Source organism: Pungitius pungitius, chromosome 18, assembly GCF_949316345.1.
Source record: "Pungitius pungitius chromosome 18, fPunPun2.1, whole genome shotgun sequence".
Taxonomy (NCBI): domain Eukaryota; kingdom Metazoa; phylum Chordata; class Actinopteri; order Perciformes; family Gasterosteidae; genus Pungitius; species Pungitius pungitius.
This window is the reverse complement of record NC_084917.1, coordinates 4,209,822-4,230,104: the sequence shown is the minus strand read 5'-3', so window position 1 is coordinate 4,230,104 and position 20,283 is coordinate 4,209,822. Positions and strand designations below refer to the sequence as shown.

Genomic DNA, 20,283 nt, shown 5'->3' with positions numbered 1-20,283 from the left:
TTAAAAAAAAAAAACCCAATAAATTAAGATTAAACATGTATTTTCAGTGTTTATTCATTTATGTACACTGCTGCACAAATTCTTTACATATTTCACAACAGGAAGAGAGCATCCTTCATAAGTGTTTTTGAACATTTGTACGGTAAATAATTATTTGTCAAGAAGTGTAAACTTGCAGAGTAATTCATAAATGAAGCACCAACAATCGAGGAGGATGATGGAAATAAAGCCACACGATGCAGAAGACAAGAAACAGCTGAAGTTGCACTATTTATGAACAAGGCGAATGTCAAAATAACATTGTGTGCAGTGCACACAAGCCTGAAGATGATGATGGTGGGTACATCCAAGTAATCCCAAATGGCACAAGTGTTCTAGCTCCTTGAAAAAAATATCACTTTAGCATTTATGTGAGAAAATAAAGTCATGAGCACTTTTACGATACTTGTTTAGCCCTTTTCTCTAGAAAATCATCACTGATTATTTTCAAATCCCCTCAGGAACCTAATAACGTCAACACTGCACTAAAAAATGAGAACCAACAAAACTCACGCGTTACTGCTTCAAATGGAAGTTACTAAAGAAGAGACTCACAGTCCTGCAACTCGGTGTGATTTTTCCAATAATGCTCCAACATGCAAAGTGCAATCTTTAGAGAGCTATTGTGTGGCTTTTTCTATTCTACTCACACAGATTTAGTCAACGCAACTCAACAAAAGTGTGGAGAAACAGCTTCCTGGTGTCTGTTGTGCTGGTCCCACTAACTCAACAAGATCAAAGGAACATCAGGATTAAAAATACCACACCTGCCCCCTTTTTTTTGTTCTTGCAAGTAGTTTGGATGTTTACTGAAGTATGTGCTTGTATAACTCATTAGATGGGAGGGCACATGTGTAACTTGGAACACGATGACGGAAGAATAAAATAGTCTGCTTTGGTCTGACAAAAGTCAAACGACTTGATCCTGAGCTTCAAAACGTCAAATCAACAGAACTACATGACGAGAGCCAAGATGATCCCGGAGAAACGGGACCACCTTCAGATTTCCGATTCTGCGGTTACATCCGATACGCAGCGATTTCATCAAAGTCTGAACCTCGCAGGCTGGACTCCTGTCACCAGATAAAACTCACGAGTAACATTCGACCTACCCGTTTTTAGTTATGGGAGAGTGATTGATTAATAGTACGGCCCTTTTTAATTGAAATGTCTTATTGCACAAGAGACGTGTTCAGATCCATCCAGAGCTGCGTAAATGACTGAAAATTTAAAAACTAATGCTATCTGGCTTAATATCCCCATGTCTGACTTCTACAAAGTCAACATCAGGACTTGTCACGAGTGCAAAAGTTATAAGAAAAGTCTTCCCCACGGAAGTGTTGGAGAAATGAAATGCTGAATTTAAAGAATACAAAATCCTTGAATCAAAATCAAACTGATCTTTCAGAGCGCGCCAAAATGTCCTCTTTTGAAGAGAAGTTATTTTAAGTTCATGATACATTGGAACAAGGAGTATGGTGATGAACATGTGACAATAAATAAAATGTTTCAGAACTAGCAATACATGATCGGCCAGGGGAGGATTTCAGCGCCGCCGAATGGCACTCAGTTATATTTCATGCGCGTCCATCCATATGTAGTTACGGTCACTCCTGAATATAGAGTTGTGATTCACAACTGATTCTAATACAATCACTAACTAACGGGACATGAAAGATGAAGATTACAGCAGAAGAAAACTATGTTCATAAAAGTGCAAGAGATAAAGTGAGAGACACCGAAGTGGACGTGAGGGGAAACATAAATAACAAGTGCAATGTTCATGTGGCGTCCAGCACATGACGGGACATCTTTGTTTTCTTTTTTTTTCTTTTTCCCGGAGAGATGAGTTCATGTGAAGTAGAGAGAGCGGGTACAGGCCTGAGGGACGGTCCACGTCGACACAATGAGCCAAAGGAGAGAAGATAAAAAAAAAAAAAAGGTCCGGTATCCCGCTGGTCACTTCCCCTTCTGGCTGTCCAGCCTCAGCCAGTGGACGGCCTGCCTGGCGTAACTCACCATGGAGCTCATGCTGGACGCGAGGCTCAGCGGGCCCATGACGGCGTCCAGCTCGCTCAGCATACCTGGAACATACAGGGATATGTAAAAGGACGACACATGCAAACAACCCCGAGCGCTACTTAAAACGCCCACACAAGCCTCGGTGGGTTCGGACTTTCTGGACTTGATTCAGAACGAATCGATGGCGTTTCACATGGCATGTTACACACATTGATGGTGGATACACTATTGCTCAAATTAAAACTTTTAGGAAAAGGTGTTGCCGGGTTTGTAAGAGCAAGAAATCACGCCTCTCAAATCCTTTCCCTGGTTACAGTTGACTTTCAGAATCTTTTTTTTCTGCAGGTTTGAGTCACATTGTTGCTTAGTTTTGTCTTTTAACTGCCCAGGAATATTTGACTTACCGCTGCCCTTTAGTGCCAGCTCCTCCGCCTGCTCCCAGATGTCATGAGCGCTCACGAATAACACGGTGATGTTGACGTAGTTGAAGGCCACCTGTCCGATGGCGTGGGGGATGAGGACGGTGCTGCTGACGGGGTCCAGGCCCGAGCCGCTGGAGCTGCTGGACGTGTTGGCCGGAGACGGCATGTTGGGGATGTAGGACGGGGTCACGGTCACTCTAGAAAAAGATCAATACTCTTTTATAACGTGTCCATCGCCCAAACACCGAGTGAATGAATGAATGTAACCGCACACTAAATGACTCACTTGAAAGGTACTGCAGATGGATCGGGAGGTGTCGAGTTCTGAAAGGTCCACATTTTATTTGCAAAACAAAACTACTGAATCAAATGCGTTGATTAGGGATTCTACAAATTATTTAAAAACCATGACAGCCATGTACTTTGATACTTACGCTGAAGTGATCAGTGAGGGTCTTTGAATACTTGAGTGCAGTTTTTTGTTTGTGACGAAACATGGCCATTTGCAGAAGAGACTGGCACTTCAGGCTGGGAGACAATTAAACGTTATTCATTATTAATAATTCATTTTTTTAAATGAAATGTTATACAATACCTTTTAAATGGTATACCATGATTTGTTTTACTTTAGCTATTTTACTATTTTATGACTTTCAATACAAAGTTAAGACAATTTAATTACATTTATGACATACCGCAATATTTTAATCGCATATTATGATGTTTTTTAAAATAGTATAACCCTTAATTTGCATTTTTATATGAACTTATTCACTAATGTTTTCAACATAATATACTAGAGCCTTTTATTAAATATGTCAACATATTAATGATATTTCTACAATGATTTTGGTAAATACCAGACTATACATAGATTCAACATCTTTTCTTTTTCAAGACGTTTAGTAAGTTAGTAACGTATTACAAAAAGTACCAAAGTATGAATCTCTCAACAGAGCCCACTGATGATCTTTTTCAACATATCTATTAACTAGCAGAGTTCCTGCAGAACAAATTGATATAGTCTACCTCTTACCACAAAGATAAAAAGTCCTTTTCTGAGGGAGAAGCAGAGGCGTCCACTGAATTTTTAAGTTTCAGTACAAACCTGTGAGAGTGGAAAATGTGGCTGTAAAACTAATATATGAATCAAATTCAGTTAAGGAGCCAAAATGTTCATTCTACAGCTTAAAATTTAACTTGGATACGAAAACAAAATCCAATGTCTGTGACCATGATAAAGGTTGTATAATAATTACAAAAACTACTATAGCAGATAATAATGATGAAAGTGGGTTCATACTTGAGCAGTTCCACTGTCTCTGCAAACATAGTGTAGGAAGATACTGAAATGTGTGGATCTTTTTCCATGGCAATGCCACTTTCAACGAAGTACATGGCCGCATCCAAGTAATTGATAGCTTTACTGAGCTTATCTGACTACAGAAAGAGAGCAAACAAAAATGGAGTTACTCGTTTTACAGCACTCATTTTTTATTAATTAACTAAAAAAAAAAGGAAGACCTACCTCTGCATCTGCTTTGTGCTTCAGTTTTTTTGCTTCCTTTATGTAATGCTTCACTGGATACTGCCTAGAGGTAAAAAACCCGATGTATTAGACCAACAACATTGTACAACGAACAATCTATAACGACAACAATGCGGGTAAGATGTCCCAACTTTGTCCGGTGTGAGCTTTTACCCGTGGAAGGCAATGACAGCCTTTTTGGGGACACAGCAAAAACAAACAAAAACTGTATTTTGGAACAATTAAAGCGCTAGGATGATTTTACCTCTCCTCCGATCTGAACAGGGGCCGGTTGCTCAAAGCTTTCCCGGTGGGCTGTGAGGAGGACGGGATGCCGGGGTTGCTCTTTGGGGACTTCTGCTAGAATTGCAATACAGATTTATCTTTTTTAGGAAAAGAAGGAATGCACAAACATGCAAGAGGGGCTTGTATCATGTTACCTTTACACAATGTGGGGGCTCTGCGTGCTTTCCCCTGCTCTTCTTGTGCTTGGTGTCTGGGTCTTTGCTCTTCACAGCCTTTTTACTGGTCTGCTGAGTTTCACCAGAACTGCGTTTGTGCATCTTTGGGCCTTTGGCAGCGTCTTTGTGCGTCAGGGGCTGCTGCAGAGGAACAGGGGCTTTCTTTCGGTCTGTGTCATCTTTTGGATTGCAGGAACGCCTGCAATTGACAACATTAAGAAAATATTTGAGATCTGACACACAAAAATGTTGATGTTATTCCTGGTAAAAAAAAAAAAACAAGCACGGGATGCCTCTGATTTGAGGGACCTACTCCGGTTTGAGAGGAGCATGCGTTGATGAGGTTTTCTTGTTTTCCAGCCTCTGTTTCTTCCGTGGAAGAGATGCATGGTCTACTTCGACCTAAAAGACAAGAAATGACACCTTTTAATGAAAATATAATGTACATGCATGGAAACTAGAGCAGGTCTCTGCTGCTCACATTTTGAGATCTGCTCTTTGTGCTGGTTTTGGAGAGTTTGTGCGTAACAGAAGCATCCCTGCCCCCTCCATCTTGCTCTATGACCCGTACCGATCTCTTTGCAATGCTGGGTGTCTCCAGGTGGTTGCCCGGGGTCGGGGGGACCCTTGAGAGCAGTCTTAGGTCAATCTTCACCAACAGGGATCTGGAAGGCCTGTGGGAATCCCGAGAACTTTTAGCTGTCTGACCGGTCTTATCCGAGCTCTTGATGGTTGTTTTGAGAGGAGTCTTGGTCCCCCTTTTGCAGATGGTCTCAGGCTCTTTGTTACTGCTGATTTTAAGTCGGGTCGGCAACAGCTGGTCAGGTCGAGCGCGACTTTGGGTGGGGCAGGAGCAGGGGATCGGATATTGCACACCACATGATGGACAATGACCACACAGACCCACGGCACCTTCAGACTCTTCTACAGCCTTCCGCTTGTCGAGCAACGCGTGTTTGGAAGTCCGGTTCCGGTCTCTTTTAGGATCACAGTTATCCTTGCTTCTCTTGCTACGTCCCGTTTTCGTTTTGACCGTGGGTCTATCTGGGAAACGGGTGTCTTTGTCTTGTGTGGCGACAACTTCCTCACACTTCACAACGTTTGGAGCCTCGCTGCGATCTGGGCAAGCTGCCGCCTCCGGTATTGAGGAGTCCTTGTTGAATGAAAGTTTCCTAGAGCTGCTACAGCTATTCAAACGTTGGTTACTTTGATGGTTATAGTTGTCCTGAGAGATTTTGCTGTGCTGCTGGAGCCTTACGAGCCGATCAGCAAACTCTCTCTGGTGGGGTGAAAGCTGAGGTTTGGACTCCCTGTTTGGGTCGACGACCTCTGCACTGACTGAAAGCTGTGAACTTTGGGAGGGCGGCGGCCGGCTGGGAGCAGGGCTCCGAGAGGCATGCGCGCCGCTTTGACTCTTGGCGCTGGAGTTCTGCTGGCTGGACCGAATCCAGTTCCCCAACTGCCAATCAACCTGGGCCACCGCTGGAACATCAGGCTAAAAAAAAACAAACCCACACACATTGTGATTTGAGAAAGAACAGTTGACCGAATGCATGTTGATGTGTCCTCCACTAGAGAGGATTACGTACCTCGGTTTTGACGTTGGAGATGCTCACAGGGAGATGAGGGGGCTCCTCGATGGTGCCTTCGCTCTCCGACTCAGACCTCGAGCTGCTCTCTGAATCGCTGGAGCTTGCGGACTCGACACCTCTTGAATGTGCAGCCTCAAATGAACTATAATGCACACACAGAACACCACAATCTCATCACATAGAAGTTTAGTTATATGTGATTTATGATAACAGTAAGCAAAAGTCACTTACGCTGGGGAGCCCTGCTGGACGAGCTGAGCTGGATCTGCAGGAGATGAATCACAGGTTTCTGAAAGAAAGTTAACAAAAAAAATTAAAAAGAAAGTATGTTTATATAGTTTTAATAAAATAGTACCTGCACAAATGTGGGTTGTGCTCCGTTTCAACTACTGTTCGGACTAACTAGAACTTCATCAGTCTAAAGCGACCCTAAAGATATCCCAAGGACATCTCTTTAGTTTTTTAAAATATAAAATCAAATGTTTGTAAAAAAGAAGAAACCATCAAGTTTGATTTCCAGCTACACCTCCAAAAAGATTATTTGAATGTTATTACTCTTCAATTAAAGTCCTGAATTCAAACTACCATCAGTCATGTCAAGAAGATCAGACTGATGCTTCATTTCTACAGTTTGGTCACTTTGCAGTCAGATCATTATCCTACTCAAATGTTTCTCAAATGGTTTGCTAGCTTTTACCAACAGGGGTTTCTGCACAGTATGACACCTTAGTATATGTTGATGAAATCCTGCGTCCTTTTGTAAAATTATTTTCTAGCAGATGCTGCAACGGCCAGATGACCAACAACAATAATGCTGTCAGATTTTCTAAAGATAGAAGCACTTAAATGTAAAAGGGTAGATGAGATAACAAGGCACAGTAAATAAAGGCCTGGATTGTACTCTACTATATTCCTTCATTACTCACTTTGTCCTGGACATGAAGAGACTTGCTTTTTCTCCTGTGAAGACGCAAAACACAACAAACCTTTTATCTGGGTCACACATTTATTTGATTTAGGTTCGTACACCTGCACTCAACTGATAAATGATGTAGCAATCGATTAGGATACGGCCTTCGGTCAAACGAAGGCTGTACTTGTGCATCACAAGGATTCCTCAGTGGGCTTCATGGGAGATGGTAACGCAGGTTAGATCTTACCTTGACTTGGAGCAGGGATTTGGAGGGTTCATTTGTGCTGGGTGTATGTAGGGTTATCAGGAGAGGGGGCCACGTTTGGGTCATTTCCTGTGGAGGGGATTAAAGAGAGTGATGTGCTAGAAACCTACATAATCACCACAGTTACAAATTTCACTCTCCAATATATAATATATATATATATATATTTTTAAACAATCAGGTGTAGTGCTTTCTACGTTGGATTTAGTGAAAGTACGCAATGGCTTCAACTTGCCAAGAGAGAAACTAACAGTCTGACATTGTGTAGGTTTGTATATACTGAAAATGAGAATGTGAACATCTGCACTCACCCTTAAGATGTCCTTGACACAGAGAACTTCATCTGACTTATCCTGTAGAAAGACAAGGAGTAATTATAGGTTTCCAAAAGAATTTGTTATTTAATCTCAATTATTTTTTAATCCCATTCCCAATTTTTAATCTCATATTGTTCATTCGTTGTTGCGCTGCGTGTGGTGACCACAAATATATCTCAACCGTAGAGAGGCATATCTATCCCTACTAGGGGCATTGTCACATAGCTCTCCTTCATCTAGACACGTACAGTTCATCATTTGTAGATAAACTAACGTGTGAGGACCGTAGTAGTGGAAATAAAAAATAAAAAGCTTTTAATTACAAATAATATATATTAGGAAGGGCAAACATTTGGCTTTTTCTTTAATAACTGAATCATTGGTACATGCGTTTTCAATGACACATTCAAATCAAAGCACAAAAAAGTGAACATGTGAATCTGCATATGAGGTTTGTCCAGCAGAGAGCAGCACAGACCGCCTCACATGGAATGCAGAGCATGTGATGCTTAGTTAATTAGTTCTGATGAAGGCTTGTATGGAGGCGTTTTTTTTGTCCAATGAAAAGTGACCATACTTTGCAGCAGAATTTCTTTGAAGAGTCATTAAAAATAAAAGTAAAAAAAGCATTACATTCAAAAATGTAATTGTTCTTTTGACATATAACTTTCCATAAAATAATGACTAAAACATTGTATAATTTGTGGCTTTGTTGTTTCTTTGCTGCATTTTAAAGATACCACACAACACCAAAAATAACAAAGCTCCCTTTGAACTACAGAAACGCCAAAAAAAAGAAAGAAAAAAGGTCCTGCACGCTCTGAATGGATATATAATGCCATCCTATACCACATGACCACCAACTGAAGTCTTAATCCCTAGATACTGATGCAATACCCTGTCATTGGCAGCAATGAGGGCCAAATTCAACATTAAAAAAAAACACTGTGTGACTGACTAGGTCAACAGGCTGCATTTCAGTCTTTCACTCATTCCTTCTGAATGGACAGTGTTTCAGATAAGGCTAGAGTGAAAGGGCCCCCAGAGCAGTTATGTAAGTTGGTGACAAAGCTCATTTATTGTTCTGCTGCTGAGCCCAGGGGTGAAGTTATCAGACGCAGCTGAGGTCACATGTACACACACACACACACACACACACACACACACACTCAGGCACGCATGCACGCACCAACTAAAACAAAAACAAACAAACCACCAATGCTTGCCACGGATAACACGTTACGCAGCCGAAAAGATCCGCTCAAAACGGTACGCTGCTGAGCAGTGTTGTAATTAACAGGAAATACTAAAGTGCATGTCATTGTCTACAACGTTTAAAAAAATCATTAAAAAAAAAAAAAAAAAACGTCCCACTTCTGAATTGAGGTGACCAAAAGTAGTGCGTTTTCTGAGATGAAATTGTGTTTTATCTAATATCGTATTAGTTTATCGGCATTGTGAAATGTCCGAGTTGACGTTTTTGGTTTCAGAACAGCTGTTTAGGGTTGGTTCAATCAACTCGAAGTAGGTTGACTCGAGAGTTGAGCGTGTGCACTGAAGGCAACATGAAGTGCCAGTGTCAGTTAATATTTAATGTACACACTAATCATTATCCATACGTTTTACTAATTCCCAGTGTGGAAATTACACTGTTTACACACTGGTTGCACATTACAATGCACTACACACAGGCTTGAAATACACATTGCGCTGATATTTAATCACAAGAATAATATCGCTGGTAAAAACTGGTACGATGGTATTTAACCTACAATGTATTTTATTCAGGTGCATCCTGTGGAAGTCCTTTTTAATGGCTCTCACTGGTTTGTGTCCAGGGAACAAAAACGTTTCACACTTTCCTCACGGCTCTGCATACAGCAGCTTTACTAATATTCTCTGCATCGCCGATGTTGTAAAAGAAACTGCAGTTTGCAAAAAATACGTAATACTACACAAAGAATGTGCTCGGATGTGAGAGCATGTCCACGATGGGTGACGTTAGTTATAAGAGGACGGATGAGGTTTTGATGGACTGAGAAAAAAAAACGATACCGTTCCAACAAGTAAAGTTATCTGGAAATGACAATATATCTAATCGGGGCCTCAATATTCTCAACCAACGTTTAACATCTTGAGAAGTAAAACCGCTTCTTCATCAACAGGATTGTCCAGAAAGAGACATGCCATGTTCAAGAAAACGCTTTATTCTTTAACAGGATCTTATTTTGTTTGTGGAAATTGCGCTAAAATATGCCTGATTCAGAGTATGAATGAATGAGGACATGAAAGAGCGCTGTGTCATTGGCTGGCTGCTGTCAGAGGGAGGAGCCTGTGAAACAAACTCAAGGTTTCCTGAAGAAAACTTGCTCCCGACCAGGTAGGTTCACAGGCTTAGTTACCATAGCGACTGACTATGAGGTTTAGTTACCTCCCTTTCTGAAACAGACGCACAAGTGTGTCTGCTCTCTGACCCATGACCCCCTTGAATGGACCAGTGTTAGGAACACATTGTAACTGCAATTCTTCTTCACGTCTTCTACTTGTAAACGGCAATAAGTACCTCCATAGAATTTTGCACAGCAGTTTCCCTTGGCATTATAACAGGAGGGCACTTAAACAAAGCAAGTCCAAGACCTTTTAAAAAACACCTGAAAAGTCATGGAAGACTATCAGAATATCAGAAGAGAGGTTTCTGAGAATATATTTCTAGAGGCAGGCACACAACCCTCAAGTATAGTGTGCAGGTATTAATAAGTAAGATTTTGGCAGTCCGATCTCCTCCCCCAAAGTCCCTGATAGCATCAAACAGATCAGATTCAGTTGTTTATAGCGCAAGACCTCTACATCTTAAGGGCAGGATGAATTCATTATTTTACGTTGCATTACTCTACTCTAGATATACATTTTTAACAGTGCTCTAGCGTTCAACAAATTACAGCCTTCAGAACCAGTAAAAACCGGATCTTCCCGGTTCCCTGACTGCTGTGTGTTTCTGGTTTTCAGCCTAACAGACTGATGGCCCGGAGAAGGCATCAGGATTTACAGTCTGTTAGTACAACTATTGCTATTAATGTACTAGCAGGAAACCACTTGTATTGTAAAAGTGTGTTTCCCAAAATGTTGACATGAGTTACATTAAGTCAACAACAATTGGAATGCTGTATACCAAATTACAGCAGATTTTCTTAGCATAAAGACCAGAAATGGGCTCCGACAAGTCCAAGATGAAACCCACCGTTAAAGCTCACTAATAAACATATTATGTCAGGTGTGTTTGATACATACAGACAGCAAAGAGTACATGTACTTATGAAATATACTCACCTCCAAAAATGGCGACAGTATCTTAGTTCTGCACAGATCAGATTTGTTAATTAACTCAGACAGCGGTACATATGGCTCCGGTGAAGACTTCAGCTCGGGGGACTCGCTGACCACCTGGTCCTGACCATCCATGGGCCGCACGTACGCCGTTGGCTTCCTGGTCATGACTACGCTGGGCTGCTTTGACAACAGGAGCGAAGGGAAGGTCTGTGAAGGTAGGGCATTGCCCACATTCGCCTGGAGCACAGACACATCGCCGGGGGACTGTTTTAGGTTAAAAGTGGAAGCATCCATTTCCTTAATGTCCTCGCCATTGTTATCGTGGTCACTGGAATGCGGGAAGGGTAGAGGCTTCGCATCGGGAGACTGAGGAGAGATTGGATCGGAAAGGCTGACATACTCGCTGAGATCAGAGTGCACCTCACTCCTCTTTTGTTGATGTACTGATGGGCTGAGCTGACTGTTGCTCAAACAATCCTTTGAGAAAGTGGATGAATGTCCGCAGTGGTTCGGAGAAGGAGAGGCAGCGGACGTCCTCAAGGGTTGAGAGGGGCATCTGTTACTAGATAGCGATTTCAGAATCTGGGCAGACAGGTCATGGACTTGATTGTGGAATGGAGGCTTGTTTGGTTTATCAGGGTTTGGCGGACCCCGATCGGACTGTGAGAAGGATACACTAGTAGGAATGGGTAAAGGCTCAATAGAGAAGGGATATGGATTATTCACATCTTCGTAACTCCCAAGCATCCTCTGGATTCGATTGGAGAGCTCATCCCCTTTATTTGTCTGCAAAAAGAAGAAACAAGCAATTCATTGTAGAAAACACTTTTGGTAAATGACTAATTTAGCAATGCCAGTGACACAATTGATTTCATTCCTGTGGCGTCAATAGAGCATTTAACTCATGATGTGGCTCCCTACCTTGTATGGTACCCCAAAGAGTGGCACATTCTCAGAGGCGAGTTCTGCGGCTTGGCTGGTCTCTTGGTTCCTCTGTTCCCAAGCACGGAGGCGAAGACGGTTCCTTTCTTCACTGTATATTCCGTAGAACATTAAGAAAGAGACATATCTTGGGTCAGCTTTGCAATTAGAAGTGCATCATTCACACTGTAACTAGTTTCCATCTTAAAAGATGTAGCAGGTGCCTTTAAATATTAAAAGTCAAATTGGTGATGGTACCAGTTGATGGTATACAGCTCAGTTCGATTTGTATGTTCGATGTATATACTAATACACCGCGACAAAATTAATGTGATTGCTCCTGAATGATAGGATCTGTTTGACCTAAAGAAACACCAGAAAATTTAGAGACTGCCAATTAATGGCATCTTATCACAGACTTCTCTACCCAAGGGGCTGAGCAGCTAGGTCTAATGGGAGAAGACGGTGCCCATCTTTTCAACAGACAAGTGTAATTAGACTCACAGACGCCATGAGAATTCACCACAACATTCACATCTGTTCTCTCTAGTCTCTAAAGATTACATGAAGCCCATGCAGACATGGATATTAACAGTCCGGATATGATGCCAATGACAAAAATAGCTCCTTTACTATAGTAAAATTGTCTTGTGGAAATTTAACAGTAGCAGGCCCCATTGGGAGCAGGCCCTACTTGAAGTTTTAAAAAACACTAAAGTGAACTGAACTGATTATCCACATTTCTTCCCAAAATACAGTGTTGATTGTCCTCACTGACAGCAAGCCCAATGGGACGCTTCCATGGCAACAGGTGGAGCAGCACAGATTTGAGACCGAGCCAAACAGATGAGCTCCAACCCAATTAATGGAGCAGAGAGACAGGCCAAACTACCGGTACAGCACACGGTGTTACTGGCCAGCCGCAGTACTAACCAGGGTTAAAGCAACACACTGCAGCTCAAGTTTTGAATTACACACTGTTCTCACAAACAAATATGAAACATGTAAGTGCACAACTAACGGAAATAATTATAAACTCCTGTTAGCAATACCAGGAATTGAATTATGGATGTGGATGGAACATAAACTGTCTAGATATTATCAAATTAGAATTACTGGACATACACAAATATTTAACTGGCAAGCTAAACATTAACCCCTTTTGGATCGATAGCAACTATTTTAGTTTGGTGGGAATTAATCCTGTTTTTAGAACAAAATATAATTTTCTGTACTCTGTAAATTCTGTTTAGAGCCTTCCACCGACGTGGCTGGAATTTACCAAATGAATATAGACTTATAGAAAATCAATAGTATAGAAATAGAAATGAATAGAAATCACAGATTACTCCACACAATAGAAGGAAATGCTGATACGGATATCGCACAACCCAATAAAGAGCAAAGCAGAAGGTTTCTTTCAAACCTGGCAGACAACCCACCGTAGTAGTACACACAGTTGTGTTGGTCTCATATCAGAGCGTGCACATCCTTAGAAAATACAAAACCTCCACCTCACAACATGACTCCAGTCAATCAATCCATCTCGTTTAACATTTGACGCCACTGAATCGTAGGAATCAAACCCCTGGAAGCATGCTTTCATGAAAGACTCACAACATGACTCATGATTTCTTGCAAGACACATTTGGGGGATTTTTTTGTACTATTTTGGGAGCTTTGAGACTCATAAAAGGAGCGTGACATACAGTCCCCTTAAATTTGAGAGAGGCAGACACATCTGCGGGCGCTATGTTAAAAAAAATCGTCAAATCACACCAAAATCTAGAGGGATAAATAGCACCAGAGGTAAAAGGAAGCATATATATTCATTTTAATATGGGAGTTTATGGTGACTTAAAATGACAATAACATTTGTATCCAGCTTTTTCAGCTTGAAGCTTCTAAAATCTGAGAACATAATTTCTCTCGCTATTTATTTTTTTTGAATGACATTTGGATAAAAGAAGATAATTGATGGCCGACTTTTTAAAACATGGGATGGACTTTTGCACTATTTTACGGTTTTATACAAACGTGTTTATTAGTAAAACATTTAGTTTTTTTTACAAAAATTAAAAGAGTCTATAGTATATAGAATAACGAATGTCTCTGAGGAATGTCCACTTTGGTCATCAGCGTTTTTGATGGTTAGGACACATCTGCTGATGATGTCCTACTTTCCAAAACTGAAGACATACATCTGAACAAGGAATCCAAACTTTGTGCATAATGTGCACAATGTGTTTTAAATTACAGTGTTTGCCTGCTTTATTTTTATTTTTAACTTAACTAACCCATGGCTTTAGATTACTAGCCCATAGCCTTATATTTTATTATATGTTTATCTTATTCCTGCACTTTGTTGTCCATTGTCGGACTGTCTGCTGTCATGCACCAACCGCAAAGTCAAATTCCTTGTACGTCTTCCATACTAATACAATAAATGTTTCCTGATTCCGAAGAAGACTCAGCCCAGTTTTCCCCATTGTTGTCCAACTTGTTAGACGCGAAATATGAGTTGCGTCGAAAACATAACGGGTGAGGATTTTGCAAAACACACACACACATACAACGTCTCAGTAATGTGTGCTAACCAAACATCTGACGTTAATCCACATAAAACGACTCGTATAAAACTGCAGCCCCTTCAACCAGCTGGTAAAAATCACACCGCCAGCCTCCTCTTTCCAGCTGATTCCACCTCCTCCCCGAACTGCTTAGAGAAGCTAAAATCACGCTTGTCGGTTCGACATTAACGAACCAGAACAGCGGTCGGGTTTGCCTCCCCCCCCCCTTCTCCATCTCACCTCCCTCTCTCTCTCCCCTCTTTTATGATGACTTTTACCGGAGTTTCAAGTCAACCCGTTAACTTGTCGCGAGCGCCCCGACCGTTGAGCTGGCTAACCCGTCTCGAGCTAATTAACGGCGGTTACCCCGTCGGGCTGCGAAGCTAGCGCCCGGCTGCTAGCAGCTAGCTAGCGGCGCTCCTCTTTGCCTTACCTCGACTGAGATGCCATGGCGCGCCTCTCACGACCACCGAAGTTGTCATGTGTGTCCGACAGTCCCGGGCAAGCCGTCCTTCTCACTTGGTCACATTTTTTAAATAAAAACCGCGGACTAAATAGTTTATTAAATGGCTGTCAGGCCGTCGTTGTTGGATAGTTGTCTGCTAACCGTCCGTGTTTGGGTTGTCCGGAGTCTCTCGCTCTCTCTCTCTCTCTCTCTCTCTCTGTGTCTGCCTACTGGATTGTTCTACTCTATTCAGCCACCCGGGGACCCAAGCTCCGCTTTAAACACTCACCGCACTACAAGCTTGTTAAAAAAAAACCCATCTCTCTAAGGCAGTTGCGTTGCTGTTATGCGACTAATGACAAGGTGAATAAAACAACGGAGTCCTTTTAGAGCCGGCATTGTGCACTGCTGGCTGTTTCTCACGACGGCAGTTTGCCCAAACTCTGCCCAAACTCCGTGACCCCTTCGTGACGGACATGGTACAGTCACCCGTCATTAGATTTGTTTGCACAACAGGGTGCTGTGTGTCCTCATTCGAGGTTTTAAAGGCCCGTGTTTGCAGATTATCTTTACTTCAGGTTACAAGTTGACAGCAAAAGAAAACGGAATTGCTCGCTGAATTGAATCAAAGAAGGAGACGCAGGTGAAGCTGTAAAGGAAATACAATAAAAGCTGATAATTCATGATTCAAAACAATTGGTGTCATGCATTAGATTAGCAGAGATGAAATGCAAAGTATGTAACTTAGCATTTTCTTTTTAATTAATGCGTAAACTCAAACTCATATTGTTTACAGTATTTGGATTGATGCATCTCATGATTGTGTATAGGCCAACCTGCTGTCCTGCATGCCCTGCTTTGAAAAGCTCAGTTTTCACTTGGCCTTTAATGGTGGAGGGTAAAATTAAGATGCAGCATTTGACAAGGTACACTAAAATAACTAATATGTACTATTATGTAATCATCTGCTCTTAGTTTATATGCCATCAAATTATGAATCAAATTTAAACAGGAATGATATATTATATATATTAATATGTGTGTGACAAATGTGTTAATGGGAACAGCACAAAATACCTTTACTTGTACCAAATGGAATCATAAATTAGACCAAATAAACGCAATAATCATGATTTATTTCAGAAATAAAACACACTGTTTCCCGTTTTAAAAAGAAAGAACTGAAGATCTTGCATGTGTTCACTCTCCTGCACAGTAAAACTTGAAATGAATCCTAGCCTGACTCACTATGTCACCTTGGTGCTAGTTTTGGTGCACGAGTTCCGATTTGATGACACAGAGCTCAAGACTGCCAGTGGTTTTATTGTCTCCCAGAGGCTTCAGAATTTAGCCTGCAGCCAAAGAAAACAAAACCCCACACACAACTCATGCATTTCGACCAAACACGTAGGACCTCAGGATCGACATGGTTGACGAAGTGCTTCACAAACAGCCATGTAGCCTGTGCTGGCTGCTCTTGGAGCACGGGCGCCAGCACGTGCGTGATTTAATGCAGGCCTGAAGTACAGGCTGTACAGAAAGCCCTGTTATTGGACACTCACCCTGGGTAGTTATGCTCTGCTACTGGCTGTCTGCCCACAGAACACGCCAACATTATCTCACTTCATTTAGACCCTAACCGGAGGCTCGGGACTGCTGAATGAGCTAATAGACTTTAGAGATTATAGGTAGAGATTGGGGTCTAAAGATCATGACATGCATAATATAAAACAATATAGCTATTAAATGTTGAAGCAGAATTAAAAGGCAGTGACTTTCTCTTAACATTTTCCAACATATGTGTGTAGATATTGGATATACATTATTTAGTGCAATATATTTCTATATATTGATTATTCCACTGATTATGAGCAGTTACTGGTCAATGAAATACAGCTTTTTCTGTTTTGTCTTAGTGAATGAAAAACAAAAATATATCTTAGTGGGTTTTCAACTGTTTCCACTTGTTCCCTTGACACGCACCAAAGTATTCAACAACCATGTGACAAGGCTGCCACCCAGAGGCCGGATGTTGTGCATTCTGATGCCTTTGCAACCTTAAATGATAAACAGTAGGTGGCACTACATTGTTTCTTGTCAGTAGAAAAGACAACCAATGCACATTCTAAAGTAGGTGAAATTAGTTTCTTCAATAACTTTTTATCAACTGAAGCAACAAATAGTAAAATAGCACACGTGTGTATACGGATAAGAACATTGCCCATAATGAATTGTATATGTTAGTAATATTGCCAATATAGATGTATCTCTCCCATCATAACTAGCACAAACTCATTCGTTGAATAGTATTTGCTTTTGTTTGTAAAAGGAATTGGGTTAGTAAAAGTTATCATTGAATATTTCTCAATAATCATCACCACGAACACAATAAAGAAGTGACTGAGGAAGCGGTAAATTGTTTTTAATAATGCCATCAACACATCTCAGCCTTTCACATCTCACACTGACGTCATTCATTAAGCTGAGAGCTTTTACATCGTCTTTGAAACTAGCATTGCACTGATGTCGTGCTGCTTTTTACTCTGATAAACACATCAGTCACACGCCATCAATAATCCTCTAACAATGAAACATCCAGTGCTGCCGTTGTATATTGTATTTTATAATGCACTATTGGTTTTGAGTATTTACATATCATAACATCTGAGACTGTCAATATACATCCTACACAATGTGCAGTATATAGACATCTTTTCTGGTACATAGTGTACTCAATCATCCAGTTTGTATATCCATGAATTGTATTTTTCAACTTACTAATCCCATGACTTGGTTGTATTTCTTATTGTATTGTTGCTCATAAGTTGTTGTTATATCTTTTTAATAATAAATCTATTTTTTTCTTAGCGGTGTGTGTGAGTAGACAGTCTTAATCAGCTCCTTTTTCCCTTTACCTACTAAAGCTGTTATTTGTATTTCTGTGCTGACACTTTGCCAATAAAAGTAAATCTGAATTTCATTAAATGGCTCTTAGTGCTTAACAAAGCTTAATTTATAAACTTTAAGTGACTCGCATCTGCGTCTGTGATAAAAAGTCATCATAAACCTTCACAACAAAAACCAGATCCTTTATTCTGGTTCTAAAAAATCTTTACAAAACATTACACGAATGAAAAAAATCAGGAGATAACTGATGTCTACACTTACAGTATTATTATCACAATATTCTGCACGCACTTTACTTGGTAGGTTAATCAACATGTCAACACGGATATATAAACAAATCACGATTGCAAATGTTGAATGAAGTCAAGGAAAATGTCTTCCTTCAATTGGAATCTATCTCACAGAAGAATTTAAAGATTAACTCCAAACAATTGCAAGAATAATACAGGTAAAAAAATAAAAGCAAGATTTACTCAGTTTTTAAAAATGGTAACAAAGTATTATATTAAACAAGCGAAACGCTGATGTTCAGAGATGATTAGGATTCATGTAACGGAATGTATACTAAATACATTTACTGTAACTACTGTACTTAGGCATATATATGAGGTACATTTACTTAACTTACACTTACACTAAAAGGAAACGGAAATATTGTGCCTATTACTCAACTCCAATTATTTGACAGCTATAGTTCCTTGAATAAAAAACATCTGGAGTTTATACAATATGATGCAGATCTTCCAGACCTGTTCCATACCTTCCTGGTTTGAGAAGGTCAATTGCCAACATTTTCACGATGGTTTTTAATATATATATATTTTTAATTCTTCTGGCTTCACAACAGTAAAAGCGTCTACATTTGTATGTATTTTTAGGTTTCGACTAATTGAAGGTTTCACTTTGGGCTGTGAGGAATTTAAGTTAATGCATTATGTTTGAACAGTCTGTTAACTGAGAAGATAATCCAAAAAAACCCCAAAAAACAATAGTGTCCAAAAAAAAATCCAACACATTCTACAGTAATATGCTGCTTACACATGAATGCACAATTCATTATAATACAAGTATATCATGTATAACAATATAACAGGGACTGTGGAAACATTGTTGCATTGAGAACTGTTACCGTAAGGAAGTGTGGAGTAATAATAATCTTAAACACTTTTGATGCCGGTCCGCCTGCCTGAACATTTTTATAACATGTGACTCAAAGCTCGTCCTGCACGAGATGCTCTGTTGACAGGCTTGTTGCTTACATTCATAATGTTAATTTTTTGGGGAGTGGTTTCGGACGACCTTCACTAAATTTAGCAGCTTTTAAACTCTTGATAGTTTTTTAAGATTAGGATTATTTTAGTTACGTAACATTTGGAGGCCTTTTACTTGTTCACAATGGTTCTCTTCCACCACTCAGAGCATTTCTTCCATCCCTGAGATTCTACTGGCCTTCTCGGTTGTGCTGCTCTGGTCCTCTCTGCCACAGGGTGACCAGAAAGGGCGGACATCGAAGAACTCTGTCCCCGAGGACGCCCTCCCGGGCGCCGACCTGCACGCAGAACGACGCCCCGGCCCGCCCTGCGCTGAAGTGCGGCGTGACGTCGTACCTGAGGCCACAGCTGTCCGCCACCGTGGCGGGGTGGTGGTGAGCGAGCAGCGTGGCGGCGGTGGGGAGCGTGGCTTTGACCTCAAGCTGCTCGGGTCCGACCGCGGATACATCCACGGGCAGCACCACGTAGGCCAGCTCAAACCTCTCCCCAACGGTGCACTTGAGCTCCGTGGACCAACAGTGTCCCCCGAAGTCTCCTAGAAAAGATGAATTATTTGCATGAAGGCCCACACGCAGCAGAAGTTATGAGAATGTTTTTTCTTAACATTCAATGCAAGCACTTGTCTTTTTTTTTTAAACAAAGAGTGAACCACCCTAGAGTTGAAAAGGCTCCTTACCTTCCGTGGAGTCTTGAAGCCTTATATTATGATTGTCCTGAAGTTGCAACTTCTTGATGTAAGTCATCCCAGTGCACTCCAACAAACAGTTAGTCAGGTTCACATCCGACACCTTGTCCGACCTTGGTTTGAGCAACGTTTCCTTCTCCGAACATTCCACCGCCCCTACAGCCAGCAGAAGGGGGTACAGTACGCCAAAAGACACCAACACATCGAAATATCTTGACATTCTGTCCAGTATCAAAAAAGCATCAAGTTGCTGGCAGTGTCGAGCCCAGATGTTGACCCAGGTCTGGCCGTCCTCTTAGTAGAGCAGTTGCTTAGCCGCGGTCCGCGCTCACTGTGATCCTCCCACAACTTGACAATCATAAGTTAAGGATCCCCCTGCAGCAAAGAAAATATTTATATAATATAGTCCCCGAGAACAAACACTGCTCAGAGTCTGCTCAGAAGTGCGCAACATGTTTGCTCGTCCCCTGACTGGCGTCCAATTTCCTTGAACGCGGTGCCAAAATTTCTTCCTTTGCTATTTTCTCCTTCAAGAATAGACATGTCCAGCAGGCATGAAATCCCGAAAGGCTGGCACAAGAAAAGGCTTTCGCGAAGG

General features: G+C 41.1%; 1 protein-coding gene across 3 annotated transcripts; it reads right to left on the bottom strand.

The window, feature by feature from the left end:
• Positions 1–23: 23 nt before the first annotated feature.
• Positions 24–15,273, bottom strand: aff1 (AF4/FMR2 family, member 1). 3 transcript variants are annotated; one of them, XM_037483920.2, is made up of 19 exons: positions 14,811–15,273; positions 11,808–11,919; positions 10,887–11,672; positions 7,554–7,595; positions 7,225–7,311; positions 6,991–7,024; positions 6,296–6,353; positions 6,062–6,206; positions 4,954–5,967; positions 4,786–4,874; positions 4,452–4,671; positions 4,277–4,371; positions 4,012–4,075; positions 3,787–3,923; positions 3,520–3,591; positions 2,918–3,011; positions 2,770–2,807; positions 2,466–2,680; positions 24–2,123 (listed from the first exon to the last, which is right to left on the bottom strand). In XM_037483920.2, the coding sequence occupies exons 1-19, from the start codon at positions 14,825–14,827 to the stop codon at positions 1,999–2,001; spliced, it is 3,444 nt and encodes a 1,147-aa protein (XP_037339817.2). In that variant the 5' UTR covers positions 14,828–15,273; the 3' UTR covers positions 24–1,998. The 3 variants fall into 3 exon arrangements, with proteins under 3 accessions (XP_037339817.2, XP_037339818.2, XP_037339819.2); XM_037483921.2 differs by having other exon boundaries at positions 4,277–4,368; XM_037483922.2 differs by having other exon boundaries at positions 5,044–5,967.
• Between the last annotated feature and the right edge of the window lie 5,010 nt (positions 15,274–20,283).